This window comes from Macaca nemestrina, chromosome 3 (assembly GCF_043159975.1).
Source record: "Macaca nemestrina isolate mMacNem1 chromosome 3, mMacNem.hap1, whole genome shotgun sequence".
Lineage (NCBI taxonomy): Eukaryota > Metazoa > Chordata > Mammalia > Primates > Cercopithecidae > Macaca > Macaca nemestrina.
This window is the reverse complement of record NC_092127.1, coordinates 49,759,876-49,783,616: the sequence shown is the minus strand read 5'-3', so window position 1 is coordinate 49,783,616 and position 23,741 is coordinate 49,759,876. Positions and strand designations below refer to the sequence as shown.

General features: G+C 44.3%; 1 protein-coding gene across 7 annotated transcripts in view; it reads left to right on the top strand.

Annotated features, from left to right (window-relative positions):
• The first annotated feature begins 11,728 nt into the window (after positions 1-11,728).
• The window catches only part of LOC105493275 (microsomal glutathione S-transferase 2), a 54,497-nt gene continuing 42,484 nt past the window's right edge, over positions 11,729-23,741 (top strand). For 6 of the 7 annotated variants that reach the window (XR_011620956.1, XR_011620955.1, XM_011760801.3 and 3 more), the window contains exons 1-2: positions 11,754-12,035; positions 19,956-20,055. Coding sequence is in view for 5 of the 7 variants with exons in the window: in XM_011760801.3 (XP_011759103.1) it covers positions 11,978-12,035; positions 19,956-20,055 (158 nt within the window). In the remaining 2 variants the exon portion in view is untranslated. Of the gene's footprint in view, positions 12,036-19,955; positions 20,056-23,741 lie in introns of all 7 variants that reach the window. The other variant, XM_011760805.3, reaches the window with a different exon arrangement.

The following is a 23,741-nucleotide window of genomic DNA, read 5'->3' as shown; positions in this document are numbered from 1 at the left end:
CGTACTTGGCTCTCCCATCACTTTTGCTGCCCTGATACTACTATACCTGCCAAATAAAGTCTCAGCATTCCAGCCTTGTCTAGAAAGCATGTGCTAAGGGACCCTCCACAACCCATCTGCCCTGAAATTCAATTGATTTGTTCTTTTAAATCTCTTTCTCCATCCACATTGACATTTCCCCAGGCCAGGCCAACATCTTCTCTTGCGTAGACCATCATATGCTTTCCCAACAGATCCATTCATATCTGCACGAGTGATACTGCCCCGTCAGTCCACCCTGGGGTCAGAGTGATCTTTTAGAAACAAATCTCATCACAAAACCTTCCAGCTTAAAACCCATGACAGGTTTCACATCCTCCTTGTAAACAGGGCCTCTCAACCTCAGCACTACCGACGCTGTGAGCGGGGCAGCTCTGCTGTGGGGGCTGCCCTGTGCAATGTGAGATATTTAGCAGCATCCCTGGACTCTCCCCACTAGGTGCCAGTAGCACCTCACTCCCCAGCTGTAACACGTAAAATGTCTACAGGCATCACCCAATGTCCCCTGAGGGACAAAATCATCCCAGGTTGAGAACAGCTAGTATGAAGTAAGCATACTTAACATGGCCCAATGTGGGCCAACCCTGGCACAGCAGACACTACTCTCTTCCAGGTCTCTAAGCAACAATCACACTGGACTTCATTCAGGATTCTTTGACCATGCCATAGCCTTTCCCTCTGCAAGCCTTTTACTGTTCTTTCTCAGCCTGGAATATTCCCTTTCTCCTTCCAGTCCATCCTCTGACACACACACACCTGTGCTCCATTCATCTAGCTAACACTTCAGGATCAGTCCTCAGCCAAAATGTCGCTTTGAAGGCTCCTCTTGCCTCCCAGACGTACACTTACATGGCAGCTGGGACCTCTCACAGCACTCCCCACATTGATCACGAATTAATTCGCTTTGGTTATGGTGTGTTAATGTGCGTCCTCCTCACTCTGCTGAAAATACTGTAAGAGCAGGGCTGGCTGTCTCGCTCATCCCCGCGTCTCAACAGTTAGTATGGAGCTTGGCATGTGGTGGGTACTCAATGCATTTGATGAATGAATTAATAAATGAATGGGCAAATACTACTTACGCACATTCTTTTTTTTTTCCTCGAGACGAATTCTTGCTCCGTCTCCCAGGCTGGAGTGCAGTGGGGCAATCTCGGCTCACTGCAACCTCCACCTCCCAGATTCAAGTGATTCTCCTGCCTCAGCCTCCCGAGTAGCTGGGACTACAGGCACGTGCCATCATACCCGGCTAATATTTTGTATTTTTAGTAGAGATGGGGTTTCGCCATGTTGGTCAGGCTGGTCTTGAACTCCTGACCTTAAGTGATCCACCCACCTCGGCATCCCAAAGTGCTGGGATTACAGGCATAAGCCACCGTGCCCGGCCTTATGTTCATTCCTATTTTCTGGTTTCTTCCTTCTTTCCTTTCTTTTTTTTCTTTTTTTTTTTTGAGATGGCAGCTCAGGCTGGAGTGCAGTGTTGTAGTCATAGCTCACGGCAGCCTAGAACTCCTGGGCTCAAGTGATCCTCCTGCCTCAGCTTCCTGAGTTACTGGGATTACAGGCATGAGCCGCTGCACCTGGCCCCCTTTCCTTGCTTTAGATTTTTCTCTTTCATTGCAAATCAGTTGAATAAAACCCAGTTCTCAGATGTTTTACCAACAAGTCTGCCTGATCTTGAGAAACTCTTCAGACACTGCCCAGCTCTCTGATCCACTCCTTTCCAAAGAATTTATGCAAAGGTTTTGTTTGTTTGTTTGTTTTTTAACCAAGCCACGTTAAGAGCTAGAGGTACATCAAGGGATCAAATCAAAGTCCAAGGTGTGGTATCCGATTCCTCAGAATATTGATTAAAAAACGGGCATCTCCTTGGCTAGGGATTTCCCCACCACCAGGTGGAAACCTTGTGTCTTTTCTTACCCCTCCTCTATCCCCTCGCAGTCTCCCACAGGGATGCCAAACGTAAAGTGTCCTTTTCTGACCTTTCTCCATGGAATGTACGTCTTTGGGGCAGCATCCGTGTTTGGCTTCTGTCTAGCTCTGAGCGGATCAGGACTAAGGGTTAAATTCTGGTATTTCACATTTGAGCACCTGTGGGTTTTGAGCAATTGACTGTGTTACAAGTTGCTTACTGGAAATGGTCAATGTGTTAAAATCTCTGAAAAACTGAATTTTTATAGGACGTCATTTAGACATGATTTTGACAGTTTGTGTTAACTGACTTGTTCTATTTTCGCTGATGTGCATCTGTAGGGACTTCTGGAAACCTGGAGGAGTAAGCTATCACAGGGACCTCAGAGTGTGGCTTGCCTGGAAGCTGAGCTGCCTCCGGTGGTGGTATCCCAGCAGGTCTGGCAGTCCTGGATTGGCTCCCCCTAGCGGTTTCACAAAATATGTCATTTTGATAGAACTGCTTAAACTGCAGCTCCCAGCTCTGAATGTGTGCTGTTAGAATCCTTCTACTGCAAATTAGGGATGAAATTAGATGACCAGCCAGTGGGACCTCTGAGAAAAGAATGAGAAATAGGCTCATGCAGGAGGGGGCGTGGAAAGGCGGATAAGCTGTTTTGTCTGGAATTCCTGTCCCAGACAGGTTTGTCTGGGAATGGCCAGAGACTGAAATTCCAAGGCTATCATCCTGCCCAAGTCCCAGAAGCAAAGGTGAGTACCAGGCACACTCTAAGGGCAAGCAGGAGGGAAGAGCAAGAAGAAAGAAGAAGAAGGAAGAGGAGGAAGAGGAGGAGGAAGAGGAGGAAGGAGGGAGGGGGAGGAAGAGGGAGGAGAAGGAGGGGAGGGGAAGGGGAGGGGGAGAAAGAAAAGGAAGAAGAAGAAAAAGAAGAAAGAAGAAGAAGGAGAAAAAGAAAGAAAGAAAGAACGAAAGAAAGAAAGAAGAAAGAAAGAAAGAAAGAAGAAAGAAAGAAAGAGGCACCCAGTTTTCAAAGTTCCTTATCATCTTGCTAAGGTAGCTGAAGGATGCAGTCACAGGTCTGCATGCCTAACAGTGGCACACTAGGGCTTTCCTGTTTGGGGCCAGTAGGTTTCTCATTTTGTTGTGTTTCATTTCTTTTTGTGTAGGACATGACTTGGCCTCTGATTGAGTCACGTCGGTGTTTTTGTGAGTCATGTTCTAACAGGCTTGTGCTGTGTTGAAATGACTGTTGTTTGGGGTGTCAGCCCAGATGCAGGTTTAGCACCACATTTCAAAGTGAAGAAGAGCTGCTTTTAACTGTTTGTTCTTAATCCATCAACCTTTCGTGTTTTCTCATCAAATGAGGAATAGCTTGTCCTTTTTCTTTTGCCTTAACAAGCCCCGGAGAGACAGCAAGTGAAGCCACAGTACCCCTTTTTTTCCTTAAGTAGCCCCATCACATGCTATGCTGTAGGTTTCAAGAGAGTAAACTCCCCTCTGGTGCATGGAAACTTCAGTAACTTCTCTGAGGCAGTAGTTGGTCATCCTGGAGATTTTTCAGTTAAATCAGTGTTTATTTCAAAAACACCCTTGGTGATTCTAATGTGAGAATCACCGGTCTCCATGCACATCGAAGCCAGTGGGCAGGGAAGTACTGGGCCCAATCAGCTGAGACTGGGCTCCAGCCACACTTCTCTGCTGGTGCCTTGGAGCCTGTTGTCCCATCTCAGATTCAGATTTCCCTCCCATGTCTATCTGTCCTTCCCTCTTCTACCCAGGCATCCTGTAAACTCCTCCAGTGGAAACCAGCATTTCTCCTGGGTTGCACCCCTGAGGCCTACAGGTCCCGTCTCTCCCAGCCTCACCTCTTCCCTTCTGCTACTGCAGAACCTTCCACACCCCTTTCTCCTCTATCCTGGCACCACTGATGCTCACTATGGGCACCTACCAGCTTATTCACCCCCTCAACAGCCCTGCCCCATCTTCCCTCTTTGGGATGCAGTGAAATGGAGTGATTAGTCAAGCTCCTGAAGCTTTATAGATCTCAGTTTCAGTTTCCTTATCTATATAATGGGAATAATTTACAGCCTCCTAGGAGTTTTGTGCAAGTTACATGAGACCACGTGTGCTTTGCTGGTGTGTCATAATGGATCCTGGATGAGCTCAGACATCTGTGTGTTTCTATCGCCTCCGGTGTGGTAGTAGTGGTATGGGCTATGCTGAGAAACATTGGTTAAGACAGTGGTTCTCCAGCTGGCTGTGCATTAGGATTATCTGGGAAGCTTTAAAAAGTTCAGGTGCCCAGGCTTAACCTGAGCTAATTAAATCTGAAGTTCTGTATTTTTTAGTGACCTCTCCCCACATGATTCCAACGTGCAGCCAAAGTTAAGAGTAAAGGCTCTGGGGCAGCAGGCCTGGGTTGTACTGACTCCAGGCCAGTCACTAACCTCTCAGCCTCAGTTTCTCCATCTGAAGAATGGGAATAATATATGCACTTTGCGGTTTGACTATGCAGATTAGTTGAGATAATTCTGTTCAGTGGTTGGCACAGGGCCTAGCACACTGCCCTCTGTTGACTGGATTTGGGAGCTGGTGGGGTGGGCATGAGCAGCCCTCATTAGAGTGAGGCCTTCTCAGCAGCCGTGGGCTCATCCGGAGCACCTCAGTCCTCTGGGCTCTAGGCTGTTCCGTCTCTTGCTGCTCTGTCTGAGCAAGTTCAACAGTCAAGCTCTGAGCATGGCCTATGGGAGCCAGGGCATGTTCATGCCAGTGACCCTGTTTTAAAGCATCTAATACAAAATGTTATTCAGTTTAAAAAAATTGTAATGATTCCATGAAAAAGGTAAACCAATAGTATTAGTTCTTTTTATTATTATTATTATTTTTGAGATGGAGTCTCACTCTGTCACCCAGGCTGGAATGCAGTAGCACAATCTTGGCTCACTGCAACCTCTGCCTCCCTGGTTCAAGCTATTCTCCTGCCTCAGCCTCCTGAGTAGCTGGGATGTCAGGCACATGTCACCACGCCCGGCTAATTTTTGTATTTTTAGTAGAGGTGGGGTTTCATCATGTAGGTCAGGCTGGTCTCGAACTCCTGACTTCGTGATCTGCCCGCCTCGGCCTCCCAAAGTGCTGGGATTACAGGTGTGAGCCACTGCGCTGGGCGTTCTTTTTGTTGTTGTTGCTTAATTGCCAATATGCAGTATGTTACCTAATTTATGGGTTCAAGTTTGGTTTAAAATACAAAAGCAGGCCGAGCGCAGTGGCTCACGCCTGTAATCCTAGCACTTTGGGAGGCCGAGGCGGGCAGATCACGAAGTCAGGAGTTCGAGACCATCCATGGCTAACACGGTGAAACCCCCTCTCTACTAAAAATACAAAATAATTAGCCGGGTGTGGTGGTGGGCACTTGTAGTCCCAGCTACTCCGGAGGCTGAGGCAGGAGAATGGCGTGAACCCGGGAGGCGGAGCTTGCAGTGAGCCGAGATCGCACCACTGCACTCCAGCCTGGGTGACAGAACAAGACTCCCGTCTCAAAAAAATAAATAAATAACAAATAAAAAGTTTTGTTTCATGTGTGGTAACCTGGAAATATGGCAACCATTTATAATATTATTATTGTTTTTGGAGACGGAGTCTGGCTCTGTCGTCCAGGCTGCAGTGCAGTGTCACAATCTCAGCTCACTGCATCCTCTGCCTCCTGGGTTCAAGCGATTCTCCTGACTCAGCCTCCTTAGTAGAGTAGTTGGGTCTACAGGCACGCAACACCATACCTGGTTAATTTTTGTATTTTTAGTAGAGACAGGGTTTCACCATGTTGGCCAGGCTGGTCCTAAACTCCTGACCTCAAGTGATCCGCCCACCTCGGCCTCCCAAAGTGCTGGGATTACAGGCATGAGCCACTGCTCCTGGCCATAATATTATTTTTGTGAAAATATGTTTTCTGAGGTCTAAATATTCAACTTACAAATCCCCTTTTGGAACATGAGTTTTTGTAGAGTATGTGAGTGTATGAGTGTGTGTTTTGAATGTGTGATGGGAGTACATGAATGTGAATGTGTGAGTTCACGAGTGTGTGTGTGTGTGTGTGTGTGTGGGTGTTTATGAGTGTGGGTGTGCGTGCATAGGAATGTGTGTGAATCTGGATGTGTGTGTGTGCGAGTGTGACTGTGTATGTGGGGAGGGCTGCATGAGCTGAGAGCTGTCAAGAATGGGGACTTCTATTTCTCCTCACCAATCTCTAGATCCTACTTTATTTTATCCTCTCCTAAGCCTTATGCAAACTTAAGACAACTCAGGTTGAGACCCTCTATTACTGTCAAAAGCCATTTTGAAGCAATTCAAATGCTCTGTTTCTATTCTTCTGGGAAATCTGTGCTGTCTCAGAAATTCTAATGGCATTCTAAGATCATCTGTTGCTTTGTAATATGGCCTTTTCAACAAATAGGCCTAGTCTCTTCTGCTTCCACCCAGGGTTGGAGGGCATCGGGATGGCAGAGAGAATGGGCAGGGTGGTGACACCTGTGGACAGCCGGCATCATGCCGGGTTCTGTGCTATTTGCTTCCCTCACATGACTTCATTTATTCATCAGAGGAACCCTGCAAGGTCAGTATTATTATTTCCCTTTGAAAACACATGTCCAGGAAGTTTAGCAACTTGTCCACCACGACACAGAGATAGGAGCTTAGATCACTAGCTCAAACCTTGTACTCTTTTTTTTCTACACTACATTGGTAACTGATCTTTATTTTCCTTGCCTTTCTTCTCTTTTTCTGTCTTTATCTTTGAGCCTTGATATGTCATTACTGGTGTTGGGTAGTGGGCAGTTTCTGCTGGAAGGTGGCTGGCATTCAATTGTAACCTTTTGCCCTGTCTGGTCCAGGGCAAAGTCTCCTCAATGGGAATAAAATGCCTTTGCCTTCTTTAGCTCAGTTCTTCACACTCAGGGCTACAGAGCAAAATGCTGCAGTTTCTGAAATGGGAGAACATATTCTGCAGGATGACTAAAATTTCCTAAATTTTTGCAACATGTAGCAAAATGGAGCATAATTTCAAATTGTGTTTATCTGAACTTTGCTTAAAAACTTACTGTGTTAAAGCCGCTATTAAATCCAGCTACTCAGGAGACTGAGGTGGGAGGGTGGCTTGAGCCCTGGAGGTTGAGGCTGCGGTGAGCCATGATCATGTCACTGCATTCCACCCAGGGTGACAGAGTAAGACCCTGTCTCCAAACAAAACAAAACCCAGAAAAACTGCTGCGTAGTTACAGGATTCTTCAATTAGTCAGTACTTCTAGCAAGATAATGTAATGAACTCTGGGTACATGGAGAGTTATGTGGTCATTGATAATCGTGATCACTCTGATAGTTCCTGGGAAAGAGGTGTATTTTCTGTCTCTTTCTGCTACCTGGCCTGATGGGACTGAGGACAGCACTGCTGTAGAGATCAGCAGAAACCTGTATGATGTGCTGTCTTTTTTGGAAGGGTAACAAGTGAACAGAGAGGGTGAGACCAGGGAATAATTTGGGGGGGTTGCAATTGGTTTGAGGAAAAACCATTTTTTGTTGTTGTTGTTTTGAGATGGAGTCTTGCTCTGTCATCCAGGCTGGAGTATAACAGCACATTCTCGGCTCACTGCAACCTCCACCTCTTGGGTTCAAGTGATTCTCATGTCTCAGCCTCCCGAGTAGCTGGGATTACAGATGTGCACCACTATGTCTGGCTAATTTTTGTATTTTTAGTAGAGATGGGGTTTCACCATGTTGGCTAGGCTGGTCTGGAACTCCTGACCTCAGGTGATCTGCCCTTGGCCTCCCAAAGTGCTGGCATTACAGGTGTAAGCCACCATGCCCGGCTGAGGAAAAACATTTCTATAGTTTAATATATCATTTCTTTTAATCTGTTACCAAAATTATACTGAAAGAGTTACATTTAGAGTTTACATTTCATGAAAGCAGTTCTTTCACATGGTTCAGGTTTGTTTTTGCGATCACATCTTGGCCTCTCTGTTTCACCTTACCTAGAGTATAATTTTGGTAACAGTGATTCAGTAATAACTGAAGTCCTCAGAAACTCTTTCAGGTTTCTTTTGAGTTTACATAGATAATAAAAATATTTTAAAAACATTTTACTATCATTGCTGTCTTATTCCATTTTGTTGCTATAACAGAATACCACACACTGGGTAACTTATAAATAAAAGAAATTTATTTCTCACAGTTCTGGAGGTTAGGAGACTCAATATCAAGGTGCTGGCATCTGGTGAGGACCTTTGTGCTATGTCATCCCAAAGGGTAAGAGAGGGAGGGGGCTAGAGAAGGCCAAGCTCACATTTATAACAATCCACTCCTATGATAACAACATTAATCTATTCATGGGAGCAGAGATCTCATGGCCTAATCACCTCTTATTGCCCTACCTCTTAATAACTACCATAATAATGGAAGTTAAATTTCAACATGAGTTTTGGAGGGGACAAACATTCAGACCGTAGCAATTACCAGTATGCTGTTTGTCCTTTTATTTTCCTTTTCATAGGAAAATGTAATAAATGGAACATACTAGAAGGATCTATGGGAACCACATACAGGGAAAATGCCATTCCTCTTCAACCAATCCAGGGAAAACATACAGAGAAACTCTAATTTTTGTGAGTTTTTGTTAATGCTATGGCAGTATTTCAGCTGTGGGCCACCTGGAAATTTTATCACTGCAGAAGGTGATATTTCATTATCCAATGCTCAATTCTTTTATACTTTCCTAGAGGCAATAACTACATATACTGACAATGAAGATGTTTTTAAATAGACGCATGGGGTTTTGAAGCACTTGAGGTTTTATTGATTAATTGATTTTTAATTTTTTTACTTTGTGTCAAACTTCTCTTAGAATCTGGATTTGGGGAACTGACTTAGATTGACTTGAAGAAGTCAGTAGGGAACCTCCGGATTTGTCCAGAAGCTGGGAAGTTGTTGTTTTTAAACCAGTTGACTAGTACAGGTGTACCCAAGAGTTTCTCAAAATAAGATTACCAACACCCAAAAGTTACAGTTATCAGCCAGGGCCACAATTCTCTGCTCAGCTCCTCCTGCTGCTGTTCCTCTCTTCCCGAGCAGTTCTCTGACTTTGAGAGCCTCTGCCTGCCCACAGGCCTAGTGTAGACCTCTCCTTCGAGATCTGTCATTGGGAGGTTATTATAGTAGATGGTGATACGGGTTCAGGGCAGCTAGTTTGCAGTTTAGAATCTCTGCCATATACTGAAGCCCAAAACTATTAAACTGAGCATACAAGACAATTTGGTGCTGCCCTTGCTTCTTGGCTCTGTCTTCTTATCTGATCTTAGTTGTCAATGATTTCAAGAGCAGACAGCCAAGGAAGTCTGAAGACCAACAAGAAACTTTAAGCAGACCTGGCTTGCAACTATTTATAAATTAATTTTGTTATTCCCTCTTTCCTATATATGTGTAGTTCCGTGAATTCTCCTTTGAATTGGTTATAACATCTTACTGGTTCCCTCATGAATGAGTTACATAAAAATTTTGATATGTTTTCATTTTATATTGTATGAAAGGCATGATTTTTACTTCTGAAAGTATCTTTTAACATTAGGTACACTATATGCTAAGTACTTGTCTAGATACTTTGTGTGTTTATTTTGCAAACACACAGAATACATTTTTTTTATGCCAGGTGCTGTTTTAAGTGCTCTATAAGTAGTAACTAATTCAATCCTTAGAATAGGACTATATCATTTAAACTTCACTTCAGCTCTTATTAGCCCCATCTTATCAAATGGAGGCTCAGAGAGGCCCAAGGTTATGTCATTAAACTGTAGGGTCTGTGTGAGGCTGAGGCAACTGCCCTCCCCAGCAGGCACTGGGACTAAATGTTTGTGTCCCCTCTGAAATTGATATGTTGAGACCCTAACCCCCAGTGTGATGGTATCAGGCATTTGGCAGATAATTAGCTATAGGTGAGGTTATGAGCATAGGCCCCCATAATGGGATCTGTGCTTTTATAAGGAGTGACCAGGAAGCTTGCTCTTTCTCTCTCTCCAACATGAAGGTGTCCTTCTGCAAACCAGGAAGAGGGTCCTCACCAGGAACTTGATTGGCCAGCACTGTCATCTTGGACTTCCCAGCCTTCAGGACTGTGATGAATAAATTGCTATTATAAGCCACTGGTCTATGGTATCTTTGTTATAGCAGCTTAAGCCAAGATATACCCTCTAATAGTGCTGTAGGATGGGGTGAGGAAAGCCCCCAGCTTTGGTTTTTGGGATGCTGCATCTTTATTTTTATTATTTTTTTGAGGCAGAGTCTCACTTTGTCACCCAGGCTGGAGTGCAGTGGAATGATCTTAGCTCACTGCAGTCTCAGGCTCCTGGGCTCAAGCAATCCCCTTCCCTCAGTCCCCCAAGTAGCTGGGACTACAGGCACGTGCCACCACGCCCTGCTAATTTTTGTATTTTTTTTAGAGATGGGGTTTTGCCATGTTACCCAGGCTGGTCTCAAACTCCTGAGCTCAAGCCATCTGCCCATCTCAGCATCCCAAAGTGTTGGGATTACAGGCATGAGCCACCATTCCGGCCAGAATCTGCATCTCTAAAGAGCAAAACGATTGTGTTGACAGAGGGGAGGGGGCTGTGATAAATGGATTCTGCAGAAGAAGCCCCCAGCTGTGGAGGCCTGTGCTCTGCCTGGGTGGCATGTGTCTTTGTCTGACAATGGCGAGGCCCTGGGCAGGTGTGGTGGCCATATGTGCAGTTTCCTACTAGGGGTTCCACTTAAATATTGGTCCATTTCTTTCCTCAGGGGTCCTCTTCCTCCTCAGAACATCTATCCTGGTTTATTTAATTTTTATTTTTATTTTATTTTTTTGAGGTTCGCAGAACATCTATCCTGGTTTTATTTTTATTTTTAATTTTTTTGAGGAGGTCTTAGAACATCTATCCTGGTTTATTTATTTATTTATTTTTGAGGTGGAGTCTCACTCTGTTGCCCAGGCTAGAATGCAGTGGCCTGATCTCAGCTCACTACAACCCCCGCCTCCTGGGTTCAAGTGATTCTCCCGCCTCAGCCTCCTGCGTAGCTGGGACTACAGGTGCGTGCCACAATGCCCGGCTGATTTTTTGTATTTTTAGTAGAGAAGGGGTTTTACCGTGTTAGCCAGGACAGTCTTGATCTCCTGACCTCATGATTCGCTCTCCTTGACCTCCCAAAGTGCTGGGATTACAGGCATGAGCCACCGCAGCTGGCCGGTTTATTTTTTAAAAAATGGCTGGGCACAGTGACTTGTGGCTGTAGTCCTAGCTACTTGGGAGGCTGAGGCAGGAGGATCACTTGAGCCCAAAAGTTGGAGGCTGCAGTGAGCTATGATCGTGCCACTACACTTCAGCCTGGGTGACAGATCAAGACCCTGTCTAAAAAAAAAAAAGTAAGATTATCATCAGAGTCTCAAGGTGACAGTGAGAGGAAGCCTGGTGCAGGGGATAGGGCACAATTGCAATCTGCTAGACTGGGTTTAAATCCAAAATCGGCCATTCACAGCGTGAATAAATTAGAACTGGTTTAAATTAGCATTTAAAATTTCATCAGGATTAAGTAAGTACTTCCTTCTCACTCTTTCCACAGGAGGTGAGAAAGGGCTCAGCAAGGCCCGGGGAGGGAAGGGCGTGGGTATGAAAGGGATCCAGAGAGTCTGTGCATTGGCAGAGAAGATAGTGTAACTGTGGCGCTGCGGCTGGAGGGCTGGTCCCACAGTGAGCTGTAGCCCTGCCCGCCGGCCATGGGAGAGGCTTAAAACAAACGCCGGAAGCAACTCCCAGCCCCAGAAAGATCTGTGACCGGCAGCGCCAGACCCGCCTGCCTTCCTGACTTCTGTTCCAGGGCAAAGGTCATTTAGCCGCTTGAATCAGCCTTTTTCCCCCCCCCCTTCCCCAACTTTGTTTACCAGATAAGGAAGGTCAGCATTCAAAGTCAAGAAGCGCCTCTTATCTTCCCCTGCGTTCTACAAATAGTTCCGTGAGAAAGATGGCCGGGAACTCGATCCTGCTGGCTGCTGTCTCTATTCTCTCGGCCTGTCAGCAAAGTAAGAGGCATGGGAAGTTCGTGTGTGTGTGTGTGTGTGCGCGCGCCTGTGTGAGAGACAGGGCTTGCGGGAGAGAGGATAGGGAGGGAGGGAGATAGGTCCGGTGTTTTGTTTCCTGCTTGCCCTTGCAGGTGGCTCTGGGTCCTCAGAGCACAGTCGCCTCAGGGTCACCCATGCTGCCTGCTCCCCTCCTTCCCAGGGGCAAGCAGAGACTGAGAACATTCCAGAGATTAGTTCTCCCAACTGGAACGCTGTGGGGCCTCAGAGCTCAGCCATTCTGCATCATCTGTGGTTACGACCCACAGTCCGTTCAAACGAGCATTAGTAGCCTGCTAACCTGCAGGAAGTGGTGTGAATATTAATTACAAGTGTTCCAAAGGAAACGTGCCTGCTTCTAAACTTGGTTGTGATTTCTTGAACGTTGTTTTAATTAATGTGTTTTCTTAAATAAACTGCCCATGGTGGTATGATTATCAGGCTGAAAAAAACTTCCTTCAGAAATACGAGCTTGAGATTAAGTAATTAGCTCTAAATTTTAAAACAGCTTCCCACTAGGATTATTCAATATCCCGACTGCCTGGTTAAATAGAGGGCTTTTACTCCGTGGGAGTCACATTTGCTCAATTCATATTATCTTACCTACAGTGTCAGCTGGGGAAAGGGGTCCCAGTGCAAGAGTGCAAGACTTCTTACCGAGCATGCATATTTCTTTATATTTCCAAGTGTGCCTGTACCTGGAAATAGGGCCAAGCTGTAGACGGCTCAGGCTACACAAACAGCCAGAAGCAGGAAGGCCTCACAGCTGAGGATCCAGTCCAGGCCTCCATGCACACTTAATGTCTTGCCTAGCCAGTCTGTTTTGAGATTGTATGAAGATCTTGAACCTTCAGACTTGCGTTTTGTGGTTTGATTCACACAATCTGTCGTGGAGAAGAGCAGGATATTTGTTTCTAATTAAAGAAACACTTAGATCTGTTAAAAGGAAAATCCTAGACAAATTACATTTAACTGAGTTTAATTGAGCAAAGAACGAGTCACAGTTGGGCATGGGGAACCGGAATAGGTTGAGAGAGACTCTGGGGCTGCCACGTGGTAGAAGAAGATTTATGGACAGAAAAAGGAAAGTGACTCCCAGAAAATGGAAGCGTACAGTTCACAATGTACGGAGGAACTTTAGGTTGAACTTAAAATATGTCAGAAGGCAACTTTAGGCTAAACCTAATTTAACAGGTGTAAGGCGACCCCTCCTGACTCACAGGTGCTACCAAACCTGCATGAGCCTTTATCCTAGGCCTGCAGAGGGCACAGGAGCAGGTCCACAGATGTCCCAAGTCTGACAGAGGTGCTCATCCTCCCTGTTTGCTGCTTGTGCAGGAGGCTGTGTGAACTGGGGCCAGAATGTCAGGGGGCTGGATGGAGGAGGGGGTAGAGGTGGGGAGAGAGGAGAGGAGACTGGGTGAATGATGATTAATGGTGGACAGGGAATGTTTAATAAGGCGTTAGGGCTGGGCACGGTGGCTCATGCCTGTAATCCCAGTACTTTGGGAGGCCAAGGCAGGTGGATCATGAGGTCAAGAGATCGAGACCATCCTGGTCAACATGGTGAAACCCCATCTCTACTAAAAATACTGAATCCTCTTTCTTGGGGCTGGGCTGGGAGTAGGTGGGATATCTCAGTACCTCTTCCATTTACTGAAGCTCATTCCTCACACTTGCTAGTGTCACAAACAGATGCCCACTGGGTGCAATTAGCATAGGAAAATATAGCATTTTTAAAGTTTGCTTACTACCAGCCTCATTTTGAAGCTCTAGTCTCTTGTGCATTACTAATTCATAAGTCTAGGAGCACATATCTTTCATTATTTCCATTTTATAGGTGGAAACAGGAAGACGCACCAAGTATTTTCTGCAAGGCTGTGAAGCATGTTAGAAGCAATGGTAACAGCAGGTGCAGGGTGGCCAAGTCCTTATTTCCCCCTCAAAGAACAAATCCCTTTAGCTGAGTCCATGAGTCATTGGCCTTTCCAGACTGATGCTGTCCTGGAGGGATGGAGCCCAGGGTTGGAGACAGTCAGGGCCCATCTGTACATTCCTTCTCCTCACTCTGCTCTCTCAGGCTGCAGTATGAATGAGAAAAACTCCAATCCCAAGCATTTACACACATTTTTTTTTTTTGACTCGGAGTGCAGTGGTGCGATCTCAGCTCACTTCAACCTCCGCCTCCTAGGTTTCAGCAAATCTCCTGCTTCAGTCTCCCGAGTAGCGGGGACTGCAGGTGTGCACCACCAAACCCAGCTAATTTTTGTATTTTTAGTAGAGATGATGTTTCACCATGTTGGCCGGGCTTGTCTCAAACTCCTGACCTCAAGTGATCCGCTCGCCTCAGCCTCCCAAAGTGTTGGGATTACAGGTGTCAGCTACTGGGCCGGCCAGCATTTACACACTTTAGATATTCAGTGGCAATGTTTAAATCCTAAACAACAGCTTTTTGTAGCAAAAGGGAATTAGTGGAAGGGAAGAGCCTGCTTTGAGAGCCCTTTCTACACCAGGATCAATATTGACTTCTTATGAGAGGGGAGGTCATATAGGAAACACATTGCCTCTAATACTCTAACACAGGGAGAGACCCAAACTACACACTTGGTGTGGAATTTTAAAAGGAAGCCATTTTTAAAACATTAGCACATGGGAAACATATTGAGGTACTAAAACAAGTCAGACAAGGGGATAGTGGGGGAGACAACTGGTAAGGACCTAAAACTGAAAGAAATAATGTGAAGGGAAGTAATAGGTGCTGTAACCCAACTGAACGTGGGCCCATTCACCCAGCACACAGAAACAAACACAGGCACCAGGATTTGCAGTGACAGAAAGGGAGGCATTGATTGCAGGGTGCCAAGCAAGGAGAACTGGGCAGCTAACGCTTAAGACCCTAACTCCCCAATTGCTTTCCGGCAAGGGTTTTACAATTTTATTTATTTTATTATTATTTGAAACAGGGTCTTGCTCTGTCACCCAGTCTGGAGTACAGCGATCCTGGCTCACCGCAGCCTTGTCCTCCCAGGCTCAAGCGATCCTGCTGACTCAGCCTCCTGAGTAGCTGGGACTACAGGCGTGTACCATCACCACACCTGTATTTTTGTATTTTTATTGTATAGACATGGGGTCTCACTATGTTATCCAGGCTGGTCTCAAACTCCTGGGCTTAAGCAGTCCTCCTGCCTCAGCATCCCAGAATGCTGGGATTACAGGTGTGAGCCACCACACCTAAATGGGTTTTTAAAATTTGTTTTATAGAGATAGGGTCACACTATGTTGCCCAGGTTGGTCTTGAACTCCTAGTCTCAAGGGATCCTCCTACCTCGGCCTCCTAACATTCTGGCTTACAGGAGTAAGCCACCAGATTTGGCCCAAGCAAGGGTTTTTAAAGGCAGGGGTACGTTTCAGGAAAGCAGAAGGTAATGGAAAAATAATAAATCAATCCTTGGAGGTTATACCTTGGTTTGGCCCCAAAAGGCAGGATATCTTGACACAAGGGCTTACAGGCCACAGGTGGATTCAGAGATTCTTTAGTTTGCAGTTGGTTAAGGGAGCAAGGCTTTGTCTAAAATCTTGGGGTCAGCAGAAAGAAATGTTAAGGTTCTAAACTAAAAAGTATCTGAGACAAGTCTCAATCAATTTAGAAATTTTATTTTGCCAGGGTTAAGGATGTGCCTGTGACACAGCCTCAGGGGGTCCTGACAATATGTGCCCAAGGTGGTCATGGCACAGCCTAGTTTTATACATTTTAGGGAGACATGAGACATCAATTCATCTATGTCAGATGTATGTTGGTTCAATCCGGAAAGGCGAGACAACTCAAAGTGTGTATCTAGGTCATAGGTAGATAGGAGACATTCTTTTGAGTTTCTGACTAGCCTTTTACTGAATCAAAGGAAGCAATCAAATATGTATTTAAGGCGGGTGGATCACTTGAGGTCAGGAGTTCAAGACCAGCCTGGCCAACATGGTGAAACCCCATCTCTACTAAATATACAAAAAACTAGCTGGGCGTGGTGGCACATACCTGTAATCCCAGCTACTCAGGAGGCTGAGGCAGGATAATTGCTTGAACCTGTGAGGTGGAGATTGCAGTGAGCTGAGATCACGCCACTGCACTCCAGCAGAATGAGACTATCTTATTTAGGAATAGAATGGGAGGCAGGTTTGTCCAATGCGTTCCCAGCTTGACTTTTCCCTTTGGCTTAGTGATTTGGGGGTCCCGAGATTTATTTTCCTTTCACAAGGTTTAACCTGTGTGTGTGATTCTCTGCAGGCCCCTCAGGAGGAGATTTAGAACAGGGAATGGTGGTCAGAATTCAGTCCTCAGTTCCCACTTAGCTGAGGTCTGTGTGACAGTGGTCAGCATTTTCCATCTGGTAGGGGTCCTGGTTTCTGAACCTGTGTTCAACTAAGAACCTGTGTTAAGATGTTGCCTTTAGTTTCTATAGGGAACCGAACATCTTGTAACTCTATCTTATTTGGGTGACTATTATTTAAACTATTATTACCTTCTCGCTTAGCGGGTCTGAAGGCTAGCAAGGTGCTTGGAACTTCCCTTGAAGGAACTCAAGAGTTTTTCTTTATTTCCATGCTTGAGGTGGCTGGCAGGTCCCTAAGAGTGTTCCTTGCCCAGTTTGAATGCCAGAAGTTTATTATGGGGTAAAAAGAGGAAGTTAAGGACAGGAGGCAAGACCTATTGAGGGCTCAAAAACTGACAGAGGAGGAAGTGTGGATGCAGAAGTGAAAGAAGTCCACAGAACTCATCACAAGATGAAGGTGGACCCAGGCATCAGAGTTGATTATCTAATGAAATGAAGGAGAAGAAAGTCATACTGTTTTATAACAGGGAAACTTCGGCAGGCAGGGAGCCATCATCCCCAAAGTTACCTTGTAAAGGGTATCAGAGCCCTGGCAATGGAAAGTGATTGGCCCACAGGGAGTAAGAATTTACCGACAACAGTATAGGTTTGAACAGGAAAGTTTTATTAGATTGAGAGAAAGCTGCAGAAGAATGCAACGGGCTGCCTCAGCGAGAGGACTGAGTGTGCTGGGGGTGGGGGGGGGGATTTTCCTTAGGGGTATTTATGGACCTTAAAGCAAGAGCTTAGGGGTAATTTGGTCCATATTAGCCATGAATGTCATGATGAATGATTACATTTGTAGACATTTTGGTGTCGTAATGTCAGCAAGGGTTGCACAATGAGTTTCGTCATGCATGCATTCCAGAGATGTATAGAGTTAGAGAAAGTCTAGTTACATATAAATTTTAGGGAAAGAAGCCTGAAACTGGCTTTAGATATAGGGAAGATCAATTACTTCTAAACTCCTCGGATGAGGAGTTCGGCCTCTGGATGGTCAGCTTCATGGGCACCAGGTGGTCTTTGCTCTCTTTAGTGGCCCCTCCCTCCTGGCCTCCTCATCTCCAGGCAATCTTTATGTCACTATAGATTCATTTGCATTTTGAGAATTTTATATAAATGAAATTATATGGTAGTACTCTTTTTAAAAAATCCTTCCTTTCATTCAGCATAATTATTTTGAGATTCACTCATTTTTGGGAGTTATCAATAGTTTATTCCTTTTTCTTATTGTTAAGTAGTATCCCATTGTATGGCTCTATCATGGTTTATTTATCTACTCAGTTGTTGATGGACACTCATATGAGTCAGGGTTCTCCAGAGAAACAGAATCAATACATATACTCACACATAGACACACACACACGGAGAATTATTTTAAGGAATTGGCTCACACAACTGTGGGGGCTGGCAAGTCTGAAATCTGCAGGAAAGGCTGGTAGGCAAAAGTTGATGTTACAATCTGGTGTTGAAGGCAGTCTGGAGGCAGAAGTCCTTTCTCTTTGGGGGACCTCAGTCTTACCTCCTAGGGCCTTCAACTGATTGGATGAGGCCCACCCACATTAAGGAGGGTAATCTGCTTTACTCCAAATCAATTGATTTCAATATTAATCACATCTAAAAAAATACCTTCACAGCAACATTTAGGCTGGTGTTTGACCAAACAGCTAGGCACCATATGCTGGCCAAGTTGATGCATAAAATTAGCCATCACAGAGTTGTTCCTGTTACAAACAAAGCTGCTGTGAATATTTGTGTACAATTCTTTGTACTGAAGGAAATAAAAATATTTTACCCAAGATAGATTTCTCTGACAGATTTTGAAATGGCCCTGCAAAGCTGTTTTTTTGTAGGGGAACTTTGCATTGTGGAGAATCTCCGTTAATGCAGCCAGGCCTTCCCTTGTCCAGATCTGGGAGAGATTAATGGAGTCTGACACCTGTAAAGATCTGGAAGGAACACTTACCATCTATTTTCTCTGAGGGGCTACCATCTGTGAGATTTCATCTGCATAACATGACCCCCTCGGCTAGCTGAGCCTCCTCTTCTTCCCCTCCCATATCCTGTCTTGCCACTAAAACCTGACTTACCACCATAATCTGTTCTTTTGGCCATGTTCTGAGCCTGCATTGTTTCTCTGAACCCAAAATATCTGATAAGTCTCAACCAATTTAGAAAGTTTATTTTGTCAAGGTTAAGGACATGCCCGTGACACAGCCTCAGGAGGTCCTGATGACATGTGCCCAAGGTGGTCAGGGTACAGCTTGCTTTTATACATTTCAGAGCGATATGAGACATCAATCAATATGTGCAACATGTACATTGGTTTGGTTCAGGTATGGCAGGAAAACTCAAAGCAGGGGCTTCCAGGTCATAGATAGATAAGAGATAAAGGTTACATTTTTTGAGTCCTTGATAAGCCTTTCACTGAATACACAATTTAGTCTGGCTCAGTGAATCTGCATTTTGTTTTTTTCTAAGATGGAGTTTCACTCTTGTTGCCCAGGCTGGAATGCAATGGCGTGATCTCGGCTCACCGCAACCTCTGCCTCCTGGGTTCAAGTGATTATCCTGCCTCAGCCTCCTGAGTAGTTGGAATTACAGGCATGCACCACCATGCCTGGCAAATTTTTTGTATTTTTAGTAGAGACAGGGTTTCTCCATGTTGGTCAGGCTGGTCTCGCTAACTCCCAACCTCAGGTGATCCACCCGCCTCAGCCTCCTAACGTGCTGGGATTACAAGCTGCTGGGATTACAAGCGTGAGCCACTGACCGGCGCATTTTTACTTAAGCAATCAGATATGCATTTGTCTCAGGTGAGCAGAGGGATGACTTTCACAGCACCTGTGAAGATAAGCGTTTCCTTGTGGGCAATTTGTATTTTGTAGCTATCTTATTTAGGAATTAAAATGGGAGGCTGGTTTGCCTGCTGGAGTTCTCAGCTTGACTTTTCCCTTGGCTTAGTGATTTTGGGGTCCTGAGATTTATTTTCCTATCACATTTCTGTAGCCTCAAGATGGCATATGAATTTCTGTACCTCACTGTGGGGCTGGGTCTTTGTTCTGAAGGCTGCTATGTATACATATGAAATAAATGTGTGTGATCTTTCTTTTAACTTCTGTTAATTAATCTGCCTCATGTCAGTGATTTTCAGTGAACCTCCAGGGGGCCAAGGGCTTTGGCCCCTAGAGTATGGACATACAATTTCGTTTCTCTTAGGGAGATACCTATGAGTGGAATGACTGGGTTATACATTGGAGGTACGTCTAACTAAAAGACTCCCTTCCAAACTGTTTTTCAAAGTGGTTGTACCATTTTACATTCCCACCAGCGTTGTATGAAAGTTTCAGTTGTTCTCATATCCTCTCCTGTCTGTCTTTTTTAATTGCTGTCATCTGTCTTTTTGATTTTAAACATTCTAATAAGTATGTAGTACTATCTAATTGTGATGTAAATTTGCATTTCGCTAATGACTAATGATGTGCCCCATCTTTAACGCAACATTTCCCTTTATTTGCAGGTTATTTTGCTTTGCAAGTTGGAAAGGCAAGATTAAAATACAAAGTTACACCCCCAGCAGTCACTGGGTCACCAGAGTTTGAGAGAGTATTTCGGGCACAGTAAGTAATGCTTCTTCCACCCTTCATGGATCTGTGCCTTTCATAGAGACACAATTCCTGACTAGGGGAAAGGGGTATGGAGAAGACCCTAAGTTCATGTGCAATATCTAGTTATAACAAGTCACTCTTCGCAGCCAAGACTGTTCTCAGAATCCATAAAGTTTGAAGGGTTCGGGACATGAAGTCTCTGCCCACATCTATTACCAGTTCAGCAGGGTGTATTTACAGAAAAGGCTGGGATCTCAGGAGGGACTGCTGTGTCTCCCAAGCAGGGTCACTGGGTCAAAGAGGCCCCCTGGAGCCTTGTGAGACCACAACAGTATGAAGTTGGATTAGTTATGCTACAATTTTCTATCTTATTTTTTCCTCCCTACTTCAAAACAGGGGTAGATCAGGATTAATCTTCTGCCAGTTTCTCTGTGAACCATTTCTTAAAATCAGAAACCTGTAAGAATGAGAAAGCTTGCCAGCTCACATGCATGCACCATGTTTTTGATCATCTTGTGCTCTTGTTTTTTCAGACCCACACAGAATGTTCCACCATAAACATCATGAACTTGCCTGCTGCAAGAATGCTAGGGCGTCCTTTATATTTCATCCCCCAAAATAAGTGCTTTAAGAAACATTTCATGCACCACTACTGATATATCATTGGGTTCTTTTGTTACAATCTTGGGGTTTTTCATTTATGTTTACTAGTGAGATTGGCCTGTACTTTGCCTTTCTTGTCTGGTTCTTGTCTCATTTTGATACAGATGAACCTAGTCTCAAATGAGTTGGAGGAAGCATCCTGTTCTGTTTTCTCAGATAACTTTTCTTTTTTTTTGAGATGGAGTCTTACTCTGTCATGCAGGCTGGAGTGCAGTGGCGCAATCTCGGCTCACTGCAAACTCCGCCTCCCGGGTTCACACCATTCTCCTGCCTCAGCCTCCCAAGCAGCTGGGACCACAGGCGACTGCCACCATGCCCGGCTAATTTTTTGTGTTTTTAGTAGAGACAGGGTTTCACCATGTTAGCCAGGGTGGTCTCGATCTCCTGACCTTGCGATCCGCCCACCTCAGCCTCCCAAATTGCTGGGATTACACTGTGCCCAGCCTCTTCTCAGAGAATTTTAATAAGGTTGGAAGAGTGTATTCCTTCAAGGTTGTATAGAACTTGCCTTAAAATAATCTGGGCCTGATGTTTTTCTTGTGGAAAATTTTTAAATTATGGGATTTGCATTGTTTAATGATTATTGGACTAGGCAGGCTTTTTATTACATCTTGAATCAATTTTGGCAGGCCTTGGTCCTTGAGATGATAACAGTGGTCTCTTGATTACCCACTTGCTCCAAGGTGGGTTTTACAGACTACTCCCTAGGCTTGAAAGTGTGGGGTGAATACCACCGGGAGTACACGAGATAATTGTAAGAGGTGTGTAGACTTGGTTTTAAATGACATTGAACTACATGATGAGGAGTCATTCTCATCTCAATTATCTTTGAATCCTTATGTTTATATCAAGTGGAAAGTATTGGTTTGGAGCCAGCATGTCCCACACCTCAAAATTAATGTTTATTTTTATCAAAGTTATACATGTACATGATCTGAAAATAAAGTGGAATTACAGGTTTTATGACAACAAATAACTCTTTCTTGTCCCTACCTCCCCTCACCCTCTATTCCTAGAGATAACCCCTTTTGACTACTACTTTGGGTATTTACTTCTGTATTTCTAAACATTATACTTTCACTGCTATTTATTGATTCACAAATTTTAGACATTGTCAATTGGCTTCTTTTCATGGAAGAAAGAATTTCATGCTCCTTTACTTCCTCTTTTCCTTACCTCATCCTTCCAGTAACATTATATCACTCTGTTGAGTTAAACCAATAGCCAATGTTTATATTATTGTGATTAAGAAAATAATGTTGAAAGCAGAGCCATATAGTATACCGTGGTTACATTTCCTTCTTGTGCAATTTTTTTTTCCCTAGGGTTAATAATTGTCTCTTTATTTCTTTGTTTGCTTAGTTTCATGCCCAAATCTTCTGCAGAACTGAAAATCTCCTTTCATTACATTCAAATGCATTAGATAATCTAGTAATACGTTTTTCTGTCTTGAAGTCATTTCTGCCTGAGTCCTCCACTTTTTGCTCCAAGCTGCGGGATGCTCTTGGTGCTTGCTGCACAGCTGCTGTCCTGGGACTCCTGTCACCATCCTAGAAATTTCCCTTATACTCTCCTGATTTGGATTTCCTGGACCTCCTGTTTTCCTGTTTATTGGCCTTCTCTCTTATTTTAGTGAAGTGTGCCCTTCAGAAGCTTCCTGAGAGAGGGTGAATGTTTGGTAAAGTTTTGAGACTTCACATATCTGAAAATGCACCTTTATCTTGCCTCACAGTTAAGGGATGGCTTGGTTACATACATTTCTGTATTAGAAATCCTTACCCTCAGAGTTTTTGAAAAAGTTTGCTTCATGACTTCCTAGTTTCCGTTGATATTATTGAAATGTTCTGTGCTATTCTGATTCTGGACCTTTTGTTTGGAAACTATGGAAGCTTCAGGATCTTGCCCGGCCTGCTGTCCCAAGATGTTAATAGCATTGTGCTTGTTGAGAGACTTTTTCTTCACTGTGCTCAACCCCAGGTGAGGCCTTTTCACAGCCTGAAAACTCCCGTCCTTCTGTTTTAGAATTTTTTTTAGTTTTAAGACAGGGTCTCACTCTGTCGCCTTGGCTGAAGTACAGTGGCATGATCTCAGCTCACTGCAGCCTTGACCTGCCAGGCTCAGGCAATCCGCCTACCTCTGCCTCCTTAGTATCTGGGACTACAGGTCCGTGCTACCATGCCCTGCTAATATTTATATTTTTTGGTAGAGATGAGGTTTCACCTTGTTGCCCAGGCTGGTCTCGAACTTCTGGGCTCAAGCAATCTGCCCACCTCAGCCTCCCAAAGTGCTGGGACTACAAGTGTGAGCCACTACTCTTGGCCCAGAATATTTTTAAATATTATTTTTTCCCCCAAATTTCCTCTCCTTCATTTTCTCTGTTCTTTCATTCTTAAAACACACACTAGTTGTGTGTTAACCTCCAGGACTGATCCTCTAGTTTTCTTTTATCTTCAGGTTTTCATATTTTTGAATTTTTGTTCTTTCAGAGGAATTTCTTCAACTTCTAACTTTTTATTGAAATTTCAGATATCATAATTTTAATTTCCAGTAACTTATTTTTATTCTTGGATTGTTTTTTAGTTGTTGGTACTGATGTTAAGCCATCATTTTTTAATTTCATTGATGCAGTTGATTCTCTCATATTTGAGGATTTTAGTTATTATTTAAAAAATTCTCTGTAACATTTCTGTTTCTTCCAAGTATCTTCTTGTATTTTTTTGCCTTTGTCTTTCATTTGTATTTATTATTTACCCATTAAATATTTATTGAGCACCTCTGTGTACTGGGCATTGTTGTCATAGCTTGGCCTAGATCCATGAACAAATCCGACAAAAATCCTTGCCCTCTTGGAGTTTGCTGAGGAAGCCAGAAAATAAACAATAAGCAGATGATATTATAAGAAAATAATATAAGCTGGGTATAGTAGCTCACACCTGTAATCCCAGGGACTCAGGAGGCCCAGATGGGAGGACTGCTTGAGACCAGAAGTTCAAGAGCAGCCTGGGCAACATAACAAGAGCCCGCTCTCTCTATTG